The 23,159-nt window shown below is 35.6% G+C and overlaps 2 protein-coding genes across 2 annotated transcripts in view; one reads left to right on the top strand and one right to left on the bottom strand.

Moving 5' to 3' along the window:
- The window catches only part of LOC132007192 (interleukin-1 receptor accessory protein-like 1), a 494,275-nt gene that overhangs the window by 68,512 nt on the left and 402,604 nt on the right, over window positions 1–23,159 (top strand). The gene's annotated exons all lie outside the window — the stretch shown is intronic.
- Window positions 21,624–23,159, bottom strand: part of LOC132007656 (transcription factor SPT20 homolog) — a 5,305-nt gene continuing 3,769 nt past the window's right edge. Inside the window, exon 2 of the mRNA XM_059385906.1 lies at window positions 21,624–22,466. Coding sequence (XP_059241889.1) covers window positions 21,624–22,466 — 843 coding nt within the window. The remainder of the gene's footprint in view (window positions 22,467–23,159) is intronic.

The following is a 23,159-nucleotide window of genomic DNA, read 5'->3' as shown; positions in this document are numbered from 1 at the left end:
TTTACCCTCTCATGCTCTCTCACTCAAATAAATAAATAAAATCTTTTTTAAAAAAGATTGTGATGGAGACTAAATGATATGATATCAAAAACCTAATCTAGTATAAAGTACATATTAGACATTCATATATATGTGCACATATGTGTATATATATGTATACACACATGTATATATATTAGATATATCATAACTTACCCTTTTAAAATTTTTGAGTATCATTGACAAAAAATGATACATAAGTTTCAGGTGTACAACAGTGATTCAGGCTGTGTCATCGCACAACACTATTGATATCTTACCTTTTGGCAAAAGTGCTTTAGGATTCAGAAAAGGGAATTCAAGAGTGCAAATGGGTGCAAAATTTGGAGAAATATCATACATACCCTATTTATAAAAATAAAATTTTTATTTTGTAGCTGTTTCAGATATGCAGAATTATAAAAATTCAGAGAATTCCTGTGTACCTCACATCCAGTCTCACCTATTTTTAACTATTTATAGTGCTATGGTAAATTTGTCACAGTAAATCAATGCTGATATATTACTACTACTACTTCTACTACAATTACTACTACTATAGTCAATACTTTATTTAGATTTTTTCTGATTTTTCCCTAATATCCTTTTACTGTTCAGAGATCCCATCCAGAGGATGCCTGGATGGCTAAGTCAATTAAGTGTCTGCCTTCAGCTCAGTTCATGATCTTAGGATCTTGGGATCAAGCCCTGTATCAGTCACCTTGCTTAGCAGAGAGTCTATCTCTCCTTCTGCCTGCTCCCTCTGCTTGTGCTCTCTTTTTGGCAAAGATCCCACCTAGCATACCACATTACATTTAATCATCATGTCTGAGGTTCTTCTTCATTGTGGTAGTTTATTATATTTCCTTACTTTTGATAATGACCTTGAAATTTTTGAGTAGTACTGACCAGGTATTTTGTAAAATGTCTTCAACTGGATTTCTTAATGTTTTTCTCATCAGATATTTCTGGGCCCACTATACGGTCAGGAACTTGTCCATCACTTTGACCATTGTAGCTTTACCCACTATCACACAGTAGGTGCAAAATAGATAGTTGCCAATTGAAAATATGCACACAGTAGCTGAGGCTATTGGTTGCCTATCCACTGTTCTTCTTTCCCTTCTTCCTTGCAAGATCCTACTTTACCTCTCTTATTTATTTATTTATTTATTTATTTATTGTGAACTTCTGAAATTCATATAACATAAAATTAACTGTTTTAAAGTGAACAGTTCAGTGTCATTTAGCACATTCACAAAGTTTTCAACCACCACCTCTATCTAGTTCTAAAACATTTCAAACATTTCCAAAAGAAAATGTCCCAATTTCCTTTTCCCCAGCTCCTGACAGCTACTAATCTGGACTGTCTCTCTTGATTTACTATTTCTTGATATTAAATATAAAGGGATTCATACAATATGTGGATTTCTGTTTTGGGATCCTTTCCCTTACCATAATGTTATGGCGCTCCATTCACATTTTAGCATTTATCAGTACCGCCTTCCTTTTTATGGCACAAACCTAATATTATTCAGGATAGAAATGGGCCCAGCCTAAAAGAAAATTGCATTTTCCTCCCTTCCTTGTTCCTGGGTGTGGTTATGTGGCATTAGTCTGGCCAGTGAAGTCTAGGAATTCCTGGAGAGTGTTTCCAGGCAATTTCCCTACAGGGTTCTGGTTCAGCTGGTAAGCACCCTTTTGGCGATTTTCCCTTTCCCTTCTTCCTTCCTGAAACAGAGTCAATACAGTGAGAGCTCTAGATCTAAGGAACATAACACAAAGATAATAGAATAGAAAGCAGGAAGGAGCTGGTGTCTCTGAGGACATAATGCAGCTGCTATACTGGATCCGTAATCTGTAGTCAGGGCTGCTTTACATGAAAAATAAATGAGCACCTACTATACTTAAAACTATTGGTATTATAATACATATCCTACTATGTGGTAGAGAGCCAGTTAAAGTTAGAGAAATTTCCTGACTGATTAGTTTATTGTAATTATGAACTTAACCTAGGTAAGAGAATTTTAAAATGTCTGCTTAAATCGTTGTTTTCACACTGTCATCCTTAACCTAAACTGTTTCTCTTCACCTAGTATGGCAGACAGAAAAAGGCTAGAAAGTTATGTCTAAAAATGGAGGTGAGTTAGGTATCAGCATACTCATAGAGACTTCATATGTGTCCCCTGCTTTTAGGAAAGAGACTCCAGATGTCAGTGGCACCTCTGCAGCCCTGACTGGAAGGTGAGGAGGCTCTTTGTGTATGCTGACATCCACTAAGAGAGAAGGAAGTATTATTATTTATATACTGTATAATCTGTTAAATTTACTTCTTTTTTATTTTTCTTTTGTTAAAAATATATGATGAATGGGTACAGATATAGAAAGCTATGTAGAACACTTATTTAATGTATAAGAGGCACAGAATGTGTGGGAGGCAAAATAGGATATATGTTTGAGTATAATCAAGCAAACAATTATATGTTAGAACTATGAAGAGAGCTTGGAATAATGACTATAGTTGAAGGCCAAGGTGAAACAATAGAATCCGAAAGATAGTGAAAATCTAATGATGGTTTTGGGAAGAGAAGTTGAATTGGGGCAAAGGGGAAAATGTTATTTTGATAAGACAAAAATTTTCAATTACATGAATAAGCACTAGAACATGGAGCATGCTAATATTCAAATGAAAATTGTGAGAACAGTGAGAATAATGTTAGAGGTGAAAATAAGTTAAAAAACTATAAAGGGAAATGGAAAAATGTGTACTGATGCACCACAATTGTTTTGATTTTTGTTTTTTGATGGTTGCTTTAGGATAAACTTTCTGACACAGGTAAGTGATATGAGCTTAAACCTGAGGACCAAAATAAGTCATTCTTTCAGATGCATTTATTGAGAACCTACTGTGTTTCTGGACTCCGCTAGGCATCAGAGATTAAATTGGGAATTAAAAAAATGTGACTTTTGCCTCCATTTGTCTTAGGTTCTAGAAGTAAACAGTAAACAAATAAGTATATATCTGAACAGAAGATAACAGTGTCACATTTTCCCCAATTTTAATCTCATGCAGTAGTAAGACCACAGAATAAAATGAAGATAGGTGTGATTAGAAGAGAAAGGTCAAGAGTGTACTTTTTCTTAAAGATTTTATTTATTTGAGAAAGAAAGAATGAGCAAATGAGCAAAAGAGAAAGAGCAGGGGCAGAGGGAGAAGGATAAGCAGACTCCCTGCTGAGCAAAGAGCCCTATGGGGGCTTCATGCAGGACTCAATCCTGGGAATCTATGGAGGCCTCAATCTGGGGTCCCTGGATCTAGACCTGAGATGAAGGCAGATGCTTAACCAATTGAGACACCCAGGTTATGGAGAACGTAAGCTTTTTTTGAACATAAATCATTCAACAAACGCCCTTGCATCTGGCCATTAGTGATGCATTTGGGCAGCTTTGCCTTAGTCACAACAAAGGATGGACATTAGCAGAAGACAATAAAAAAAAAGGCAGACATACATCACAATATGAAGAGTAATTTAGTCTATTTTCTAATTATATATCAGTTTTAAAATGTAAACATGACTGGAGCGCCTGGGTGGCTCAGTGGTTAAGCCTCTGCCTTCGGCTTGGGTCATGGTCTCAGGGTCCTGGGATTGAGGCCCGCATTAGGCTCTCTGCTCAGCGGGGAGCCTGCTTCGCCCTCTCTTTCTCCGCCTGCTTCTATGCCTACTTGTGATCTCTGTCTGTCAAATAAATAAATAAAATCTTAAAAAAAATGTAAACATGACTTAGAACATAGGCTAGTACCACCTGAATTGCCTATTATGCTAAAATGCAGCTTAAAATAATGATGGTGATAATACATTTCTCTTTAAGGTCAAGTAAACACTATAAAAGCACAAAGCAAGTGGACTATACATTGTCAAAGAAGCAGGTTAATAGGTCACAAAAACTGCATCACAGGTCCCAATATTAACAGAAAATGAAGCCCCCCCTTTTTTTATAGAATAGATTTTCAAACAGATTAACACTGGAAAAGGTCCCATAGACAGCTCAGCATCATTACTTCTGGAGGTCTTTCTTATCAGTGCCTGATGGAGATGACAATTCCTAAACTGTCTGCCAACAAGTGCTAAATACTTAGGTAGTCAAAACTATATACTTATTGATTTCCATCCCTTCATTTATCATTTAAAATGAAAAGACCTTTGGGGTGCCTGAGTGGCACAGTCCATTGAGCATCTGACTCTTGGTGTCAGCTCAGGTCCGGATATCAGGGTCCTGAGATCAAACCCTGTGTTGGGCTCCATGCTCAGCATGGAGTCTGCTTAAGATTCTCCCTCAGCCTGTGGTGCTCATGTGCTTGCTCATGCTTTCTCTCTCTCTCTCTCTCAAATAAATAAATAAATAAATCTTTAAAAAAATGAAAATAGCTTTTTTCTGGATGATGAAAAAAAAACACAACTAACTCATTGGGAAAATACAGTAAATGCCCATATTATTAAAAATGGTTTTCTCCCATGGTGGGATTTCAGGTAATTTTTGCTTTTTTTCTATTTATTTTCCATAGTTTTCTTTCCAGTCTGTTAAGGAGAAACTGAGCTACCAAAGGGGAGACCAAATGTCTCATGAATAGAGTTGGGGTACAGATATTCTAGCTAGTGCTTTTCCCTTTTCTTGGGGTTAAGGTGAATATTTTCTTTTGCTCCCAAAGAACCTCTAAACTGTGGCTACCTGCTACCTGCTTAGTTTATATTATTATATAATATAAATTATATTATATATATTATATATATAATATATATATTATATATATAATAGTATAAATTATATTATTCCATAAACTAAGCACATAGTAGAAACTCAAGAAAAAGAATACCTCATTGATTTTAATAAATGTCTAATTTTCTGAAGGTATAAAATAGCTTTATCTGATAGAGATATGGCAAAAAGCATACTATGATGAATTTCAAGTGAAGGAAACACTCCCCCAAGTACTAGCCAGCATTAGGACATTCTGTAAGAAAAGATGGATTTGTACTGTTTTACATCAGAACATCCATATATGTGTGTGCATTTGTGTGTATATATTATATAATTCATTGAAATAAGGACCAAACTTTCCCAACAAACATCACTGAAAACATTTTTTTAATTAAGCTCTCATTCTTTTTTTAATTATTTTTATTAATATATAATGTATCATTTGTCCTAGGTGTACAGGTCTATGAATCATCAAGCTTACACATTTCACAGCACTCATCATTTAAGCTTTCATTCTTTCTCCACATTAGATACACACACACACACACACACACACAGGTATAGGTGTGTAGGTAGGAGAACAAGGGAGAAAATTCTGTTTTAGGGATATTTCAAAAGTAGGTTAATGTAAATGAGCAGATTACCAGGTACCTGAAAATTGACATGTATTAGAAACTTTGCATGGAGATAGTTTCAAAGCTTTGCCATGCATATGAGACATTCCATTTTTATGCCCATGTTTTCATTATTCAGTAACATGCATTGCTTTCCATTGTTCCCAAATGCAAGTTGTAAATCTGCTCAAAAAGTTTCAGTGATCTGGGATTTAACTTAATCTTCTGCGGTTGACATGATCATTTCATTTCAACCAGAAAAGTAATTCAATGGAAATAAGTAAGAATGAATAGAAATAGAAGATCATATATCTTTGAAATTAAAAAAAAAAACTAAAATTAACTATTCATTTTAGGGGCTTTTTTTTTCCATACTCAAATTCATATTTTCATCTATGGAATTAAATTGTATCATCATAAACATGAAATATATTTATGTTCACAGAAAAGGGAAATTTAAACAGCCTCATTCATCTATTTACTCATCTAGCTGCTTAGTTTACATAGACATTTGCCTTGATTCACTTTCCTTTTTTTTTTTACAGTATTTATAATCTTCATGTATTTTAAATGAGACAAAGCAAATCTATTCTTACAAAAAAATTTTTTTTTAATGCACATGGAACACTGTAGTTTTTCTTGGCCACTACTCAATTCTACTCTCTGATTTCTCTAAAGGTAACCACATTTTAAGAATAGAATACAAGCGGGGCGCCTGGGTGGCTCAGTGGGTTAAGCCACTGCCTTCGGCTCAGGTCATGATCTCAGGATCCTGGGAGTCCCGCATCGGGCTCTCTGCTCAGCAGGGAGCCTGTTTCCTCCTCTCTCTCTCTCTCTGCCTGCCTCTCTGCCTACTTGTGTTCTCTCTCTGTCAAATAAATAAATAAAATCTTAAAAAAAAAGAATAGAATACAAGCAATCAGATGGTTTTTATTGAAATTGTATGAATTGTTTTGCAGATTATTTTAATGCATGTTGGAGGTTTCCCCATTTCAGGCTCAACTCATCCTTTTTAACTGATGAAGAGTGTTTCATGGTTATACAACATGAAAACTTTATTGTTTCCCTATGGGTAGTTGTTTAGGATTCTCCAAATGTTACACCATTACAAACAATGCCTTTAGTTCTAATCCATAGTTATACCTTATTGAACACATAAGCAAGTATTTCTTTGGGATACATACTAAGAAGCAGAAATGACAGTCATGGGTACAGGCATCATTAATTTTAATAGTGACTGTGAAATTGCCCTCCAAACGTCAGTACCAATTTACTTTCCCACCAGCAGGTATAAGAATTCATAGACCCCCATCTTTTTTCCCCCCCTTTTAAATTATGTTATGTTAGTCACCATACAAGTACATCATTAGTTTTTGATGCAGTGTTCCATGATTCAAAGGCCCCCTATCTTTTAGAAGCAATGAAAAGAGAAGATGCTATCAATGTCTTTTAATGTATATTTCCCTCATCGGTCATGAATTTAAGTTTTAATGGATGTACTGGTTATTTTTTCTTTCTTCTTTTTGAGATGCCTAGTTATCAACATTGACCATATTTATATTGTTTTATTTTCTCATTGATTCGTAGATAATATTTTATAAATTGTTTTTTAATCTTTTTTAAAATTTTATACATTGCAGATATTTTCTCAGAGTGTATTGTTTTTACTTTGCTTAGGATTGAAAAGTTTTTAAATTTTATACGTTTAATGTATCAATCTGGTCTTTCATATTTCCCCCTGCCTTTGGGGTGTGTTATTTAAGAAAGCCTTCCAGCCTTCCTGATCTCAGTGTCAGAATCTGAAGTCAGGTATATTTATAGCTTTTTTAAAGAAGAATTTTGATGTATTAGCAATCTAGGATTTATTTTGTGAATGGTGTATAATAGAAATTGATGAATATATGAACATGTATGTATACATGTGTGTACATACATAATACATGAAAGTTTCTTTGAATTATTAAGTCACATTACAAATAAAAAAATGGAATATTATTAACTCAGTTAATTGGGCAGTTTGCAAAAGTTTTATATTTCTTTTCCTGTACTTTTTAATATTTCCTCTAAAATGGGAATGCTGCTTTCTTTTTGGGTAATCACCAGAATATAATCCTTCTTATATATTAAGGCCAACTCTGTTCTTTGTTTTGACTTTAAAAGAATAAGGAATGGACCTAGTGTGTATTATGCTAAGTAAAATAAGTCAGACAGACAAATACCTTATGATTCCTCTCATATGTGGAATATGAAAAAACAAAATATAAACAAACAAACAAGCAAAAAGCAGAATCAGACCTATAAGGGCAGAACAAACTGATGGTTGCCAGAGGGGAGGGGTGTGGGGAATGTGCAAATACGTAAAGAGGAGTGAGAGTACAGGCTTCAAACTGTGGATTATGGAATAAATATATCATGGGAATAAAAGGGATAATAAGGAATAGTCAGTGATACTGCAATAGCACTGTATGATGACAGATGGTAGCTACAATTGTGGTGAGCAGAGCATAACAAAGAGATGTAGCATTTGTTGCATTGTGCACTTGAAACTAATGTAACATTGTGTGTCAATTATATGCAAATAAAATAGATAATCCCCCAAAGAATAAGAATAGACCCATTTCAAGCTAAATGCCCCAATAAAAAGACACAGTGTATCAGAATGGATAAAAAAAACAAGACCCATCCACATGCTGGCTGCAAGAAACTCATTTTAGACCCAAAGACACCTCCAGATTTAAGGGGAAGGAGTTGAAAACAATTTACCATGCTAATGGATATCAAAAGAAAGCTGGGGTGGTAATCCTTATAATAGACAAATTAGATTTTAAGCCAAAGACTATAATAAGAGATCAGGAAGGACACTATATCATACTTAAAGGGTTTGTCCAACAAGAAGATCTAACAGTTTTAAATATCTATGCCCCTAACATGGGAGCAGCCAAATATATAAACCAATTAATAACAAAATCGAAGAAATACCTCAACAATAATGCAATAATAGTAGGGGACTTTAACACCCCCCTCACTGAAATGGACAGATCATCCAAGCAAAAGATCAACAAGGAGATAAAAGCTTTAAATGACACACTGGAACAGATGGAGATCACAGATATATTCAGAACATTCCATCACAAAGCAACAGAATACACATTCTTCTCTAGTGCACATGGAACATTCTCCAGAACAGATCACATGCTGGGTCCCAAATCTGGTCTCAACTGGTACCAAAGGATGGGGATCCTTCCCTGCATATTTTCAGACCACAATGCTCTGAAGCTGGAACTCAATCACAGGAGGAAAGTTGGAAAGAACTCAAGTACATGGAGGCTAAAGAGCACACTACTAAAGAATGAATGAGTCAACCAGGAAACTAAACAAGAATTTAAAAATTCATGGAAACAAATGAAAATGAAAACTCAACTGTTCAAAATCTTTGGGATGCAGCAAAGGTGGTCCTGAGAGGAAAGTATATAGCAATACAAGCCTTTCTCAAGAAACAAGAAAGGTCTCAAATACACAACCTAGCCCTACACCTATAGGAGCTAAAGAAAGAACAGCAAAGAAAGCCTAAACCCAGCAGGAGAAGAGGAATAATAAAGATCAGAGCAGAAATCAATGAAATAGAGACCAAAAGAACAGTAGAACAAATCAACAAAACTAAGGGCTGGTTCTTTGAAAGAATTAATAAGATTGATAAACTCCTGGCCAGACTTATCAATAAGAAAAGAGAAAGGACCCAAGTTAATAAAATCATGAATAAAAGAGGAGACATTACAACCAGTACCAAAGAAATACAAACAATTATAAGAACATATTATGAGCAACTATATACCAGCAAATTTGACAATCTGGAAGAAATGGATGCATTCTTAGAGAGGCATAAACTACTAAAACTGGACCAGGAAGAAATAGAAAACCTGAAAAGACCCGTAACTGGTAAGGAGATTGAAGTGGTCATCAGAAATATCCCAACAAACAAGAGCCCAGGGTCATACAGCTTCCCAAGGGAATTCTATGTTCCAAAAAATAGAAAAGGAGGAAAAACTTCCAAACTCATTTTATGAGGCCAGCATTACCTTGATCCCCAACCCAGGAAAAGAACCTATCAAAAAGAAGAATTAAGACCTTATCTACCCCTTTCCTGACTTGTGTGCTCCCTCTCTCTCACTCTTTATCCAATAAGTAAATAAAATCTTAAAAAAAGAAAAAACTAGACTAATAGTAATAACTACCTCTACTATTATTAATTGTAATAATTTGGATTATACAAACATGGATGAATTTTTTCTCTCTCCCTTCCATTCATAATCCATTTGAAGTATTATAAATATGTAGTCCTTGAACAGATATATGAAGTAATGATACATTGTACACATTTTTAAAAGAAGAACTACACGGACATTGTGAACTGGAGAAAAATATTAAAAGAAGGGCATTTGGGAGCAGAAGTTCTAGTCCACTTCTTTGCTTTTGTGAATGATAAAGGCATTCACAAATTCTAAAGGTGAAAAAAAAAGAATAGACCCATTTCTTCTCTTTTTTTGTACTTGTGTCGAAATCTTTACATAGATGTAGTCAGTATTAAAGTAATGCCTACCTCTTTTTCCTTATGAGGTTTCTTGTGATTAGATTAGGCCCGCATGAATAATCCCAGCTAATCTTACCATTTCTTGAGCCTTAATTTAATCCCATTAGTAATGTCTCTTTTGTCAAGTAAGGTAATTTATTCAAAAGTTCTGGAGATTAGGATGTGAACCTCTTTGGAGGGTTGGTATCCTGTCCTCCTGTTTGTCACTGTTCCAAGTCACTTGTCCTTATTGTAGAGGTTTGTGTGAGTGAAGGGAGTGGTATAGGAGCTGGGAGTATGCTTCATTGCCTTCAGCTGAGCCTAAGTTTGTGCTTAAAAGGGTATATGGCCTACGTTTATGCTTAAAAGGGAGAAGTTTCACTTAAAAGGGTATGTGGCTAAGCAGGCATCATAAAAGATACTTTTAACATTATCCCTGAATTGAAGGATTTTACATATCAAACTGCATGATAAATTAAATGAGTTCTATTTTGTGAAGCAGTTAGAACAGTGCCTGAGCGTAGTAAGATATGTGTATCTATATATTTTACTTGTTAAATAAAGCCAAAAATATAATGCCCACAAGGAAGGGAGTTTTAAGCAGAGAATTGTTTTGTACACATATATCTTCTTAAGTGAGAGAGCTGATGGATGAACTACTTTTCCTGGGGTTTATTAAACCTTTACTGTTGACTATCAGGAGGAAATGCACATTGGCAGGTTTATCCAGTGGTGGTGATGATTGTGTATGGACAATACACTTGTCATATTTTTATAAGAATACCAACTTAAAGAATGATATGCATACAATGAAAAGCAGCAGTACTAATTTGTCGCATTTATTTATTGAACACTTACACTGTGCCTGATGCTGGAGAGCATCAGTGTGACTCTTGCTCTAGGCTTTTGATATAATAGGGTGAATTCTACTGAGTATGCAAATACGTATAATACAAAGTGGACTACATTGTGACCTAAAGAAAATGTAAATAAAGGTCTCTAAAGGATTATAAATGACTGGAATCACTCATGTAAAGATGTCTTAGTGTAGGTAATGTTTGAAATGAGTTTTGACTACAAAGGTGAAAATTAGAGGCACTCTAGGCAGTGTTTTTTTTTTAAGATTTCATTTATTTATTTGACACAGAGAGAGAAATAATGAGAGAGAGAACACAAGCAGGAAGAGTGGGAGAAGGAGAAGCAGGCTGCCCTGCCAGGCAGGGATAGGCAAAGTCTTAATGTCACTCAAGATAGATAGAAAATCTAAGAATGTAAAGTCAAAAGCTTTGGCAGAAATGAAGGGTATTGCACCTATGATCACAGTAAGAGAGCGAATGGAAAAATTCAGTGTAGCTTTCAGATCACATCCCATTGTGAGGGGGTTGTACTTAATTCTGCAGGAGGTAATGAATTTTGAAAAGGGGGGAATGTGTCATCCAGCCTACTTTTGAGAAAAAATGATTTGGCTATCATATATTAGATAAATAGAATGGAGGTGAAATCAGATGGAGGGATAATAGTTAACAGTTCATTATCAAATGGCCTATGTGAGAAATAGTGAAGGTTTGGACTAGGAGAGCGGGAAAGAACTGGAAAGGAGGAGGTGGATATGAGAAACGTTTTGTAAAGCAGAATCCACATAATTTCACAACTGATTAAGGAGGAAAGGGAGGGGCCCATAATGACTGGTTTCTTGCTTGGATGACTAGGATAATGTGGTATCAAAAAAGAAACATGAAATTGGCAGATGATATATTCTGTTCTTTAACTGAATGGATTTAAGATACTAGAAGAATGTTGAGGATGATTGTTTCAAACCAGTACTTGGAAAAGAGATGGGAAGAGCCAGGAAGAGTAAAAGAGAAAGAGGTTTGGGAATTTTAGTCTAAAACAATCATGGGATTGGAGTGGGGACTTTTTAGCTCATTTAGTTTTTAATTTTTTAGCTCACTTAGTTTTTTATGTTCTCTTACCCGTATCTGCCACATGGTCATCAAACCTATATTTGAACTTTAAGTCCATGACATCCTGAGGCAGTCATTTCTGTTTGCAACATCCAGTTAGAAATTTCTTCATTATTCTGGGTTCATCAGAGTTCCTTCCTTTTGAGCCAAGCTCTGTATATTGGGACCTACCCTAGAGCAACTGCAGTTCTTCATTCTTACAAAAGCTCTTCTGATAGTTTTAGAAAGTTAAAATGTCCCTGTTTAGCCTACTCTTCCAGTAATGCTGGGAGTGTAAATGGGGCTCAGAGGCGATGTAATATCTTTATGCCCTCTTTGGCTCAAATCCTTGCTAGAGTTTCCCAGCTACTAATAAACACACAGAAAACAGAAAACAAAATTTGAAGGGGTTCTAAGCTCAATAAATCTAACACACTTAATTGAATTTAAAGCCACCCTGAACAGGAAATCATTAGGGTCTCCCTATGGACAGATACCTGGAGACACATGTCTTCCCCTGTCACCCCTCCCACCTCTTATGCTCCTATGTTTTTTTATCTTTTATAGACTAAACATCTCTTGTTCTCAGAGTGATACATTTGATAGAGCTTCCAGTCGCATCATTCTCATTCTCATTCTCCTTTGGTCTAACATATGGAGAAGAAAAAGACTAGCCCCTCTCTTGGTCTAAATATTGTGATTTTTTTTAAGCTAAAATTAGTTTAGATACATCACCCAGGTGGCTCATAGTCACATGCCGCCACTGTTGTGGAAGCTGTTAAATCTTTTGCAGCTGGCTACATAACCAAAGGGAGACTCTTCTCTTCATTGATGTTACATTTTGCCCTATTGTAGTTGACCATTAAACTGCATGATCTTTTTGATCCCAAATTGGTCATATTTATCAGGTTCTCTTCTACATTTCCATTTAGGACATTGTTCACCATGTAGAATGGTAAGCAACTTATATTTAGGGTAGAGTCCTTCTGCCTAGCAGTATTCTTCCAGCTTAATATTAAGTTGTCAAAGATCTGGGAAGGAATTTGGAGGGAACTTCATTGAAATGGTATGGATATAAAAAGTGCTTTTAAAATGAGATGACACTGATGTTTTAACCATATTTACTTACACATATGTGTGTGTGTGTGTGTGTACACACATATATATCACTAAAATATATACATATATAATATATACATACCACATATGTATATATCATATATATAAACACCATACACACACACACACACACATATATATATGTGTGTGTATATATATATATATATATATATATATATATTTTTTTTTTTTTTTTTTTTTTTTTGCAGGGGGTGGGGTTAGGGGCACCTGACTGGCACAGTACTCAGTGGGTGGAGATTGAAACTCTTGATCTGGGGATCATGAATTCAAGCTCCACCTTGGGTAGAGTTTACTTAAAAAACAACAACACTATTTTTGGTGTTAAGAGCTTGGGCTCTTGAGCCAGCAGACCTGAGTTCAAATCCTGGTTGATTATTTACAATTTATTCTTCTCTCTGAATCTGTTTCCTTTGGTATCAAAGGAGGATATTAATTTCTTCTTCCAAGGATATTGTGAGACTTGAGGCAATAATGTGTATAAAACCCTTAGTACCTTATTTGGTACATAAGTGCTTGGTTATTATTTCTCTCTGGAAGTCTGATTACAGAACAAAAACATCACATTTTTATGCTCTTTGCATTCAGTTTGACATTGAAAAAATATACAATTAGATATTTGGGAAGAAGCTCCTAATATATATGGGCAGAATTCTGTTTGTTTGTTTGTTTGTTTTTCCCCAAAAGTGGATTTTGATTTGCTCTACCATCTTTCTATCCTTTATATAAGCAGCAAAACATTCATTTTAAGGGTGATCAACGGCAAGGATGCCATTTGTCATGGCTCACCCTGAAAAAAGGATGTTCAAGAGATGGTGAGCACTTTCCTATTTTAGTGACTTTCCCCCTTCCCCCCACACTGTATGCTTTAGTGCTATTTTCTCATTAGCTGCACTTAATGTGATATTAAACCTATCCCTTGAGGTTTTAATTTTTTTAAGTTTTTATTTAAATTATAGTTAGTTAACATACAGCATTACATTAGTTTCAGGTGTACAATATAGTGATTGAACACCTTCATACAATACCTGGTGCTCAACACAAGTGCACGCCTTATATTTTTCATTTTCAGGAGTTTCAAAAAAATTGCTTTATTCCAAGTTGGTTAGATAAATTTTGTAAACAAGTATAGAAATATCTGTATATACTTTATGCTTGTCTTTTATTTCTTTGTTTTAAATGTGCTGGTTGATACCCTAAAAATCTGTATTTTCACCATAGAGAGGAGAGAGAGCTGCTCTCTGTTCTTTTTCTTGATTTTTGCTCAAGGCCCCTTATTTCCTTTTGTTCTTAGTTGCTTTTTGTTTGTTTGTTTGTTTTCAATGAGCTGATCATATCCCTTAGAATATTATTTTTGTGGATTCTCTGGAGTTTAGGATGAAGGAGAACTCTTCTAGAAAGGATTTCCATTTGCTTTGTCAGTTCTCTAATATATGATACTCTGGGATCACTCTAAATTAAATTAAATTCATGGCTTGAGGTTTTTGAGGGACTCAGTGATATGAATTTGTTCTATAAATCTATCTTAACAATGTGTAAGGATTTAGGAAAGGTCAAGTTCAGTATGTTTCATCATTATCTTGAGGGTGTAGCCCTTAGCTTTATGGGATGGGGTTTCTCTCCAGTGTGGTATTTAACCGAGCCCCTGGCTCTTCCAGTCCTTTGCCACCATTAAACTTAGGCTATGGCAACTGGGAATACAAGGTCCAGTTAATACTCTCAAGGAAATATCCTCAGTTTTCCACTTAACTCTTTACGTTCTAATTTTACTTAGCTTCTGGCCTAGGAATCTTATGAAATATTTTATTTTCAGGGAAAAAAAACATTATCTTTACTTTTTTTCTTTTTTTAATTTAAATCCAAGTAGCCAACCTATAGTACATCATTAGTTTTAGATGTAATGTTCAATAATTTATCAGTTGTGTCTAACACCAGTGCTCATCACATCATGTGATTGAGGTAAACTTATGCTAATTGGCTAGAATTCTTTTTGCTTTTTTCATTTTATTTTATTTTTTTTTAAAGATTTTATTTATTCATTTGATAGAGAGAAATCACAAGTAGACGGAGAGGCAGGCAGAGAGAGAGAGAGAGGGAAGCAGGCTCCCTGCGGAGCAGAGAGCCTGACTCGGGACTCGATCCCAGGACCCTGAGATCATGACCTAAGCCGAAGGCAGCGGCTCAACCCACTGAGCCACCCAGGTGCCCATGCTTTTTTCATTTTAGATTCTTGCTATAGGTAAGAAAAGATTACATGGAATCTTTTCTTACCTATAGAATCAGAAGGAAAAAACCATGTCTACTCTTAATAATTCCAAAATTAAAAAGTCACATTTAGTATACTACAACTCTGGAATTTTAAAAAATGTTTATAAGTTAGAGATTAAATAACTTACTCGAGGTCAGGCAACTTCTAAAGGATGGAAGTTGGATTTAAAACCCATCTACTTCACCTTAGCACCATGCTCCAAACCCTTAAACACTTCCTACAGGTGATAGGGGTTTCCATGATTCAGGGTTTAATAAATTGGCCAACTCTTTGTCTTAGGACCATGCTAAAACTGTAAGTTTTTAGATTCATTTAGATAGTTCTTAGCCATATAAGTATTGGAGCACAGATGAATTTGTCAGGAATTAATTATAGGAGTCAAAATTAAAATAATATTAAGCCCATATTAATTATAGCTCACATATTTCAGTCTTTTCTATTTTTGTTTCATTTTTGCACATAAACACAAACATTATTTTTAACTTTTTATTTCTGTCAAAATAAATTTTTAGTGCTAATTTTCATGTTGGGTTTATAGTATCTGATTGAATTAAGGATTTTTTTTTGAGTTTGCCAGGCAAAGCACTTCAATCAAAATCCAAAAGCCTATCTCTTTTGTTTCCCATAAATTTGAACAATGACTGGCACATAGCAGTTTCTCAACAAATATTTATTGAGTGAATTGTAGGATAAATATACATGTATTATTAATATTGATTTGTGCTTTAAATGTTTTTTCAGCTACTAGACCAAGGAAAATATTTCCTTTTTGAAGAAATGCTCAAATCTTGATATGTCTTTCTTTTTAATAGTGTATCTTTCTAAAACATCTGAGTGCTTAAGTGTGTTATTGAATATATGTCATTAATGCTTAACAGAAAATCTATTAAATCTTAAGACACTGACATGTACTATACCACACAATGTGTTTTCCTAACTGACAATGATTAAATAACTCTCAGAATAAGAGATCTCTTAAACATAGCCAGATACAGCTGACCTCCTCTTTAGAAGTTAACTACTTGTTGACTGATTTCAGATGCCTTAAGATGGAGTAACTAGGAATGCTAGAATTGAGCTCTATGAGACTTTCATTGTCCAGAAGCTAGCTCAGGCATGTTTTCATGTCAACAGCAGAAGTATAACAGAGGAAGAAGAGATGTGTGAGTACTGATTGAAGCCCCTGCTTCATGACTTATAACATCCCATTGGCCCATGCAGGTCACATAGCCAACTGAGACTCAGAATGGAGGTTACATGGCAAAGGGTATAGATATAGGCAGGAGTGAAAAACTGGGGCTATTAATACAACCAACCTACTCTGTAAACCTAAGTAAATGAATCTGTTCTCATAAAATATGTCTGGCATTTCCACTATAACCTTCTGATCCCTTATTTGAAACTGAATCTTAAAAGAATCTCTCTTAAACACACATACATGTGCACATGTGCACGCACACACACATATACACACACTTTGTTCATTTTCTGCTTATCTTATACTTTTTCCTAATGTAATTTGTTAGCTAAAGTATTTATTTCTGTAGATACTAACAAAAGAATAGCAGGTTTTTAATTGAAATACCACATGGAATGAACTTTGTGTTCAAAATAAGACAAATACTATCCACATGGCATTTATCAAATAAAATTTGTGTGTGTGGACATTTTATATACAAGCATACATTGCAAGAAAAGCATATATTTTAAAAATAAAAGTGAGCTGATCATTCTACAAACATTCCAGTTGCCTATTATAATGAAATTGTGTCAAGTGTCATTCTTAAAGCAATGGAGATGGCGTTTGCATATCAGTTTAATTGCTTTGGATTAAACATTGAAAGATGAGAGCCAAGAGAGCTTATTAAGCTGAAATGAGGGCAAATGCTAAAAAAGTGATATTATGTAACACTACATCTGGATATATGTTGCTCTTTCCATTTTAAACCCTAAATTGCAATGTTTCTTAAAATTATCATTGCATACACTAAAATACAATAAAAAATTAAAAGGTTAATGCATAAATTGTGCTGCATAAATATAATTTGATCTGAAAGCCAAACTAGTTTTCTCTACTTTGTTAATATTTATTTGTTCTTAAGGTACTAGACTGTAAGCTTTTGAAAGACATTATGTCTCATTTACTTTTGTGTCTTAAGGGCTTTGAAATAGTCTGTCCTATAATAGTTGCTCAATAAATGTCTGTGAATAGATGACTGAATAAATGCAAGTTAGGGCGACTCCCTCATAGTCACTGTTATGAACTTTAGGTGAATGGCTGGATGCTGTTGGTTTTGATTGGTCTTCCGCTTTGCCTCTGGGAATCATCAGTCATTAAACCTGTAAAGTCCTTCAGCCACCTATGGTGAAGTAGGCTATGTGGAGTGGGGCATGTATAAGGCAACTTCTTTTGTCAATCAGGGAGTTTCACATTTGAATGTTTGATTTGGGGCTTAGATTAGAAACTACCATTTGTTTTCTGTGTCCATAGCATCAGAAAACTGATCTCACATCATTTTATAAACCAATGATAACACGTAACTCATTTATTTGCATTAGAGAATGAGCACCACTTCCAAGTGTCCCTGTTACCAGAACTATTTCATGTTTTCTAGGTTGCCTATATTGTTAGATAATCCAAAGCATTTCCTTTATATTTGGTGAGAATAACCCCTATATTTCAGTTATTCTGGAGAATTAATTTTATGGACTAAGCAGCTTATAAATACTATCTTCTTTAATACTTATCACAACTGTATAAAAAGAAGTTCCCATTCACTGACTCCATTTTGCAGATGAAGTGAAGTGACTTACCTACAGCCCTACAACTAGCAAGTAGCAGAGCCAGGTTTTGATATTAGACAGTGAGGCTCTGGAGGCTTGTACTCTTAACCACTGTGCTATGAGTGCACATGTCGTTTGGTTGTTGTTTAAAATTTTTAATTGTGGTTAAAAACTCACAACATACAGCTTACCACCTTACCCATTTTCATGTATACATTTCAGTAGTATTAGGTGTGTTCACACTGTTGTATATCAAACCTTTAGAACTTTTTCATCTTGTAAAACTGAAAATTTCGCATTGAGCAGTAATTCCCCATTTTTCTACAACATTGGCTTTGAATTCCTATCATCCCAAACATAGCACCCCAATCTAATAAAATTCCATCAGACTACTATCACATGCTGTAATAAAAGCTAAACAGAGACAGGAAAACACTGTTTTATTTGCATAGATAAGTATATGCGCAGAACTCAAAACCTTTAAGAAACATAAGTGCATAAGAAATGGGATAAGTTGAAATAAAAAGGACAGTCTTACTGATTTGTCTTCTTCTTGTTCCTCAATTTGGCCTTAAAATTTTATAAAAGAAAACTTTTCTGTTAAAATTCATCAGAATGACCTATGAGTGAATCATAACTTTAGGAACATTATCTTGGTTTAAAAACCAAGAAGAAAAAAAGCTGTATTTAATTTCTTGTTTCTTGTATATGATTTTTAGCCTCTGCTTGAAGAGAAATTACATTTAAATACTGATAAAAATACTATTACATATATATCTGATTTTTTACAGTAATAGTTCCCATTTAGTACTCTTGATGTTTTAAAAAGAAAATTGTGACATTCAGTATAGAGAATATAAATCTGTATTACATATATTTATGGTTATATATAGAACAAATTTTAACCAATTAAATAAAAATGCTAATGTTATAAAATTCATGCACAGTTATACAATCTCTGTTTGAAAAAAAAACTCAAAAATATGAAAACGATACTTAATCAATGTACATTTTCAATTCTTAGGTTTCTTTATATTTACTACTATATTTGATCCACAAATAATCTTGTGAAATAGGCTGAGGGCAGCTGTTAATAAGAGATGAAACAGAAATAGGCTCAGATTCCAGAGTGATGGTACTTAGGCTAAGCACTGCACTAGGAGCACAGAATAGAAACAAGTTCCTGATCAAGGGATTCAACCAAAACACACAAGTGAGGAACAACCCAGGCCATCAGGAGCACCAGTAGTTTTACTGCCAAAGTCACAACTGTGAATGGGGACATGTTAGGAAATGGGGAAGAGAGGCCAAACCCAGGCTCACATAGCCAAATAATAGTTTGAATTTGATTCCACAGAGTATGCACATGCAGGAAAGGGTATTTGGCAATGCATCATGATACATGATGAAATGTCATGGATGAAAATGTTTTATCAGAAATCTATTTACTAGTGTCAGGATTCATTCTGCCCCCACTTTTTCATACCATTACCTTACATTGGGTTGTTGGTTCAGCTGTTGAGAAGAAGTGTGACTCCACTTCTGAAACTAGTAATATACTATATGTTAATTAATTGAATTGAGATAAAAATAAAATTTAAAAAAAAAGGAAGGAAGTCTGAGAATTTCTCTAAGAATCCCTCAAAGCCTACAAGTTAGAGTAGAAGTTGTTAGGCATATGGCTATGCGGATATATTTTGTTTTGTAAAGTATTTAAAACTACTTGGTAATTAATTCTGTTACTTTGTGAATCATTCTAACACCAAACACTAAATGCACTGGCAGGCTCAGAAAAATAAATGATGAATGCCATCATACTTGGAGGACATGTAAAATGAAAGATGCTTACCATCATCCAAGTAGATAGTAGAAATAGCAAATATAACAATAAAATAAAGTCTTTTAATAAAAAATAACTATTTAACAAATATAGTTTTATGTTTTCAGTAGTTCATTCTTTTCAAGCAAACTTCAATTCCAAAAACTCAGGAAGGTGACATTTTTGAGTGATATAAATCTTAATAGTTACATGTAATTATTTTATTATACTTTTTAAAGATTTATTTATTTGAGGGGAGAGGGACAAAGGGAGAGGGAGAAAAGTAGGCTCCCTGTTGAATGGGAAGCCGGAAGTGGGGTTCAGTCTCAGTACTGAGCTGTGAGCAAGACTTAGATGCTTAACCGACTGAGCCACTCAGGTTCCCCTACATATAAGTATTTTGAAAGTATTATCCACACTTATGAATTTACTTAAATTGGAAGGGAGAGGATCTTAATGTAGTCATTTAGTTTCTTACTATAAAATTCTATCATAAAATACATTGTTTAGGAGCTGCAAAAATCATTTTTAATTCACAGCTATCTTTAAAGATATTTTCATACCACAATTATTTATTCTTTTCCCTATAATTCCCTGTTGTCATTTGTTTCATCGGTTTATTTAAACTTATCATTTTTCATTCACTTGACTATTGTAAGTCAAGAAACTTTTACCTTTTCTCTCTTATTATTATTATCTTGTCTGGTGGGGACAAAATAATTGAGACAAAATAGAGGAGCAAGAGGCAGACAGCAGGTGCATTTGTATATTATGAAATGTTTACAAAATAATAAGCACTACATGAATAATGCATTTGAAGAAAATTGTCTGGCAAATGATATTGAGTCATATATCCAAATCATCCCTCAATTACTGAAGAACAAATTACAAGCGCTAATGCATCCAGTTTTATAAGAAAGAGAGAGAATTCACCATGTGGGGCATCTAGGTAGAGTAAGAGGGCTACTGCTTATTTAATAGAAGATTAAAATCTCTGTATTTATATCTGTATCTGTATGTCTATAGCTGTACCTATATCTCTGTAATTTGAAAACCTAAAACATGTCTGTTGTTGTTGTTGTTGTTGTGTGTGTGTGTGTGTGTGTGTGTATAACATTTAAAAATCCAGCATGTTTTTTTTTTAAAGAATTAAGTTCCTGTGGCTTATTTGCTGTTGATTGGCTTTTATGGAGTATAATAAAACTATTATATGCACTAATATTATTACTGTAGTTTATTTTAAGCTTAAATGTTTATTTCTTTCAAATATTTAGTATTTATATTAATTAAAATTAATTTAACTTTAAATTTCTGTATTTAATATATCTTACATTAACCTTGACAATAAACTTAAGAAGTGAATATTCCTATTTATATTTTACAGGTAGGGGAGTGCAGACTCAGTGAATTTAGGAAATAGGCTTAAGGTTAGTAAATTGCAGAGCTAGGATATTGACCTGATGGTAGATAATACCAAAGTCCATTCTTTTTCTTTCATTAGAACATTTCCGTTTTTATATAAAAAGCACTGGGTTCTGCTTCTCTGGTTTGTATACCTAGCAATGTAAAATACTGAGACATTAAAGACAAAGATGAAATAAATATTCAAACTCTCTGCTTCAGTGTTTTTTTGTTTTGTTTTGTTCATGCTTCCCCGTTTAGAGAGAGAGAGAGAAAAAGAGAGAGAGAGAGAGAGAGAGAAGTAACGCAAGACCTAGGATTTTTGAGTACTTGATGTGCCTTTCTTCATTTTACCTTTTGGCTGGTTTGCTGTCTGAACACTAGGTGGAGGCGGCCCAGCTCTCTGGGCGACTACTGTTGTCAGGGCCATGGGGCCCTGCAAGATTCTCAACTGTTGTACCTGCTGCTGCGGCTGCTCCTGCAAGGCAGGGGCCTGCTGCAGTGTGTGCTGGGGATGAGGTTGGCTCTGCTGGGGTCTTCTTTCTCTCTCTGCAGAGTTAAGCGGAGCCAACACCGCCGGCTGGGGCTGCAGAAAACTTCCTGCTCCAGGAAGGTTAAGGACAATGGCTTGTTGAGCAGTTGAGACTGTTCTCTGACTGATTGAACCTTGTGCACTTGAACTCTGTGGCACTGGCTCCTGAGGACCAGTAGTTGTGGGCTGTTGGAGTTGTGGTTGTGGAATAAACTGGTAGAGCCACTGCTGCTGAGGCTGCTGCTGGGTGTTCAAAAGGAGTGAACCTTGTGGAAGCTCCAGTAGAGTTACTGGACTGATACTGGAGGCATTTTTTAAAATAAATTGAACACCTATTTGAGGAGCCTGTGATGCAGCAGGCACTACATTTGGTGGCCGAGCTCCTGAGGACAGGGTGCTAGACTTGATATCCACAGGAGCTGTGGTCCCAGAGGTAGAGCCCTTCCTGCAACTGGAACCCCTCCCCAAATCCTGGGCTCCACAACCAGGGCCCACCACTTTGATGATGCCGTGGCCTGCAGAGTTGGACATGACTGGGGTGGCCAGGCTTCTTTGTGATGAGCTGGCAGTAGACAGGGTGGCTGCAGGAAGATTGCTCACTTGATTCACTTCTACAGAGGATTTCTGGGAGTTGGCCATGACCTGGGTGGCCAGGGTTCTTTGTGATGAGCTGGTATTCGACAGGGTCGCTGGAGGAAGCATGGTAACTCTAACCACTTCTGCAGAGGATTTCTGGGAAGGGGCTATGACGCGGGTGGCCACTGTTCTTTGTGATGAGCCGGTAGTTGACAGGGTGGCTGGAGAAAGCATGCTAACTCGAATCACTTCCGCAGAGGGTTTCTGGGATTTGGCCATGACTGGGGTGGCCAGGGTTCTTTGTGATGACCCGGTAGTTGACAGGGTGGCTGGAGAAAGCATGCTGACTTGTATCACTTCTGCAGAGGATTTCTGGGGGTTGGCCATGACCGGGGTGGCCAGGGTTCTTTGTGATGAGCTGGTAGTTGATAGGGTGGCTGGAGAAAGCATGCTAACTCGAATCACTTCTGCAGTGGGTTTCTGGGATTTGGCCATGACTGGGGTGGCCAGGGTTCTTTGTGATGACCCGGTAGTTGACAGGGTGGCTGGAGAAAGCATGCTGACTTGTATCACTTCTGCAGAGGATTTCTGGGAGTTGGCCATGACCGGGGTGGCCAGGGTTCTTTGTGATGAGCCGGTAGTTGATAGGGTGGCTGGAGAAAGCATGCTGACTTGTATCACTTCTGCAGAGGACTTCTGGGAGTTGGCCATGACCGGGGTGGCCAGGGTTCTTTGTGATGA

The sequence above is a fragment of the Mustela nigripes genome, chromosome X (assembly GCF_022355385.1).
Source record: "Mustela nigripes isolate SB6536 chromosome X, MUSNIG.SB6536, whole genome shotgun sequence".
NCBI lineage: Eukaryota > Metazoa > Chordata > Mammalia > Carnivora > Mustelidae > Mustela > Mustela nigripes.
Note: the sequence above shows the minus strand (reverse complement) of the source record. Positions and strands in the feature narration are given on the sequence as shown.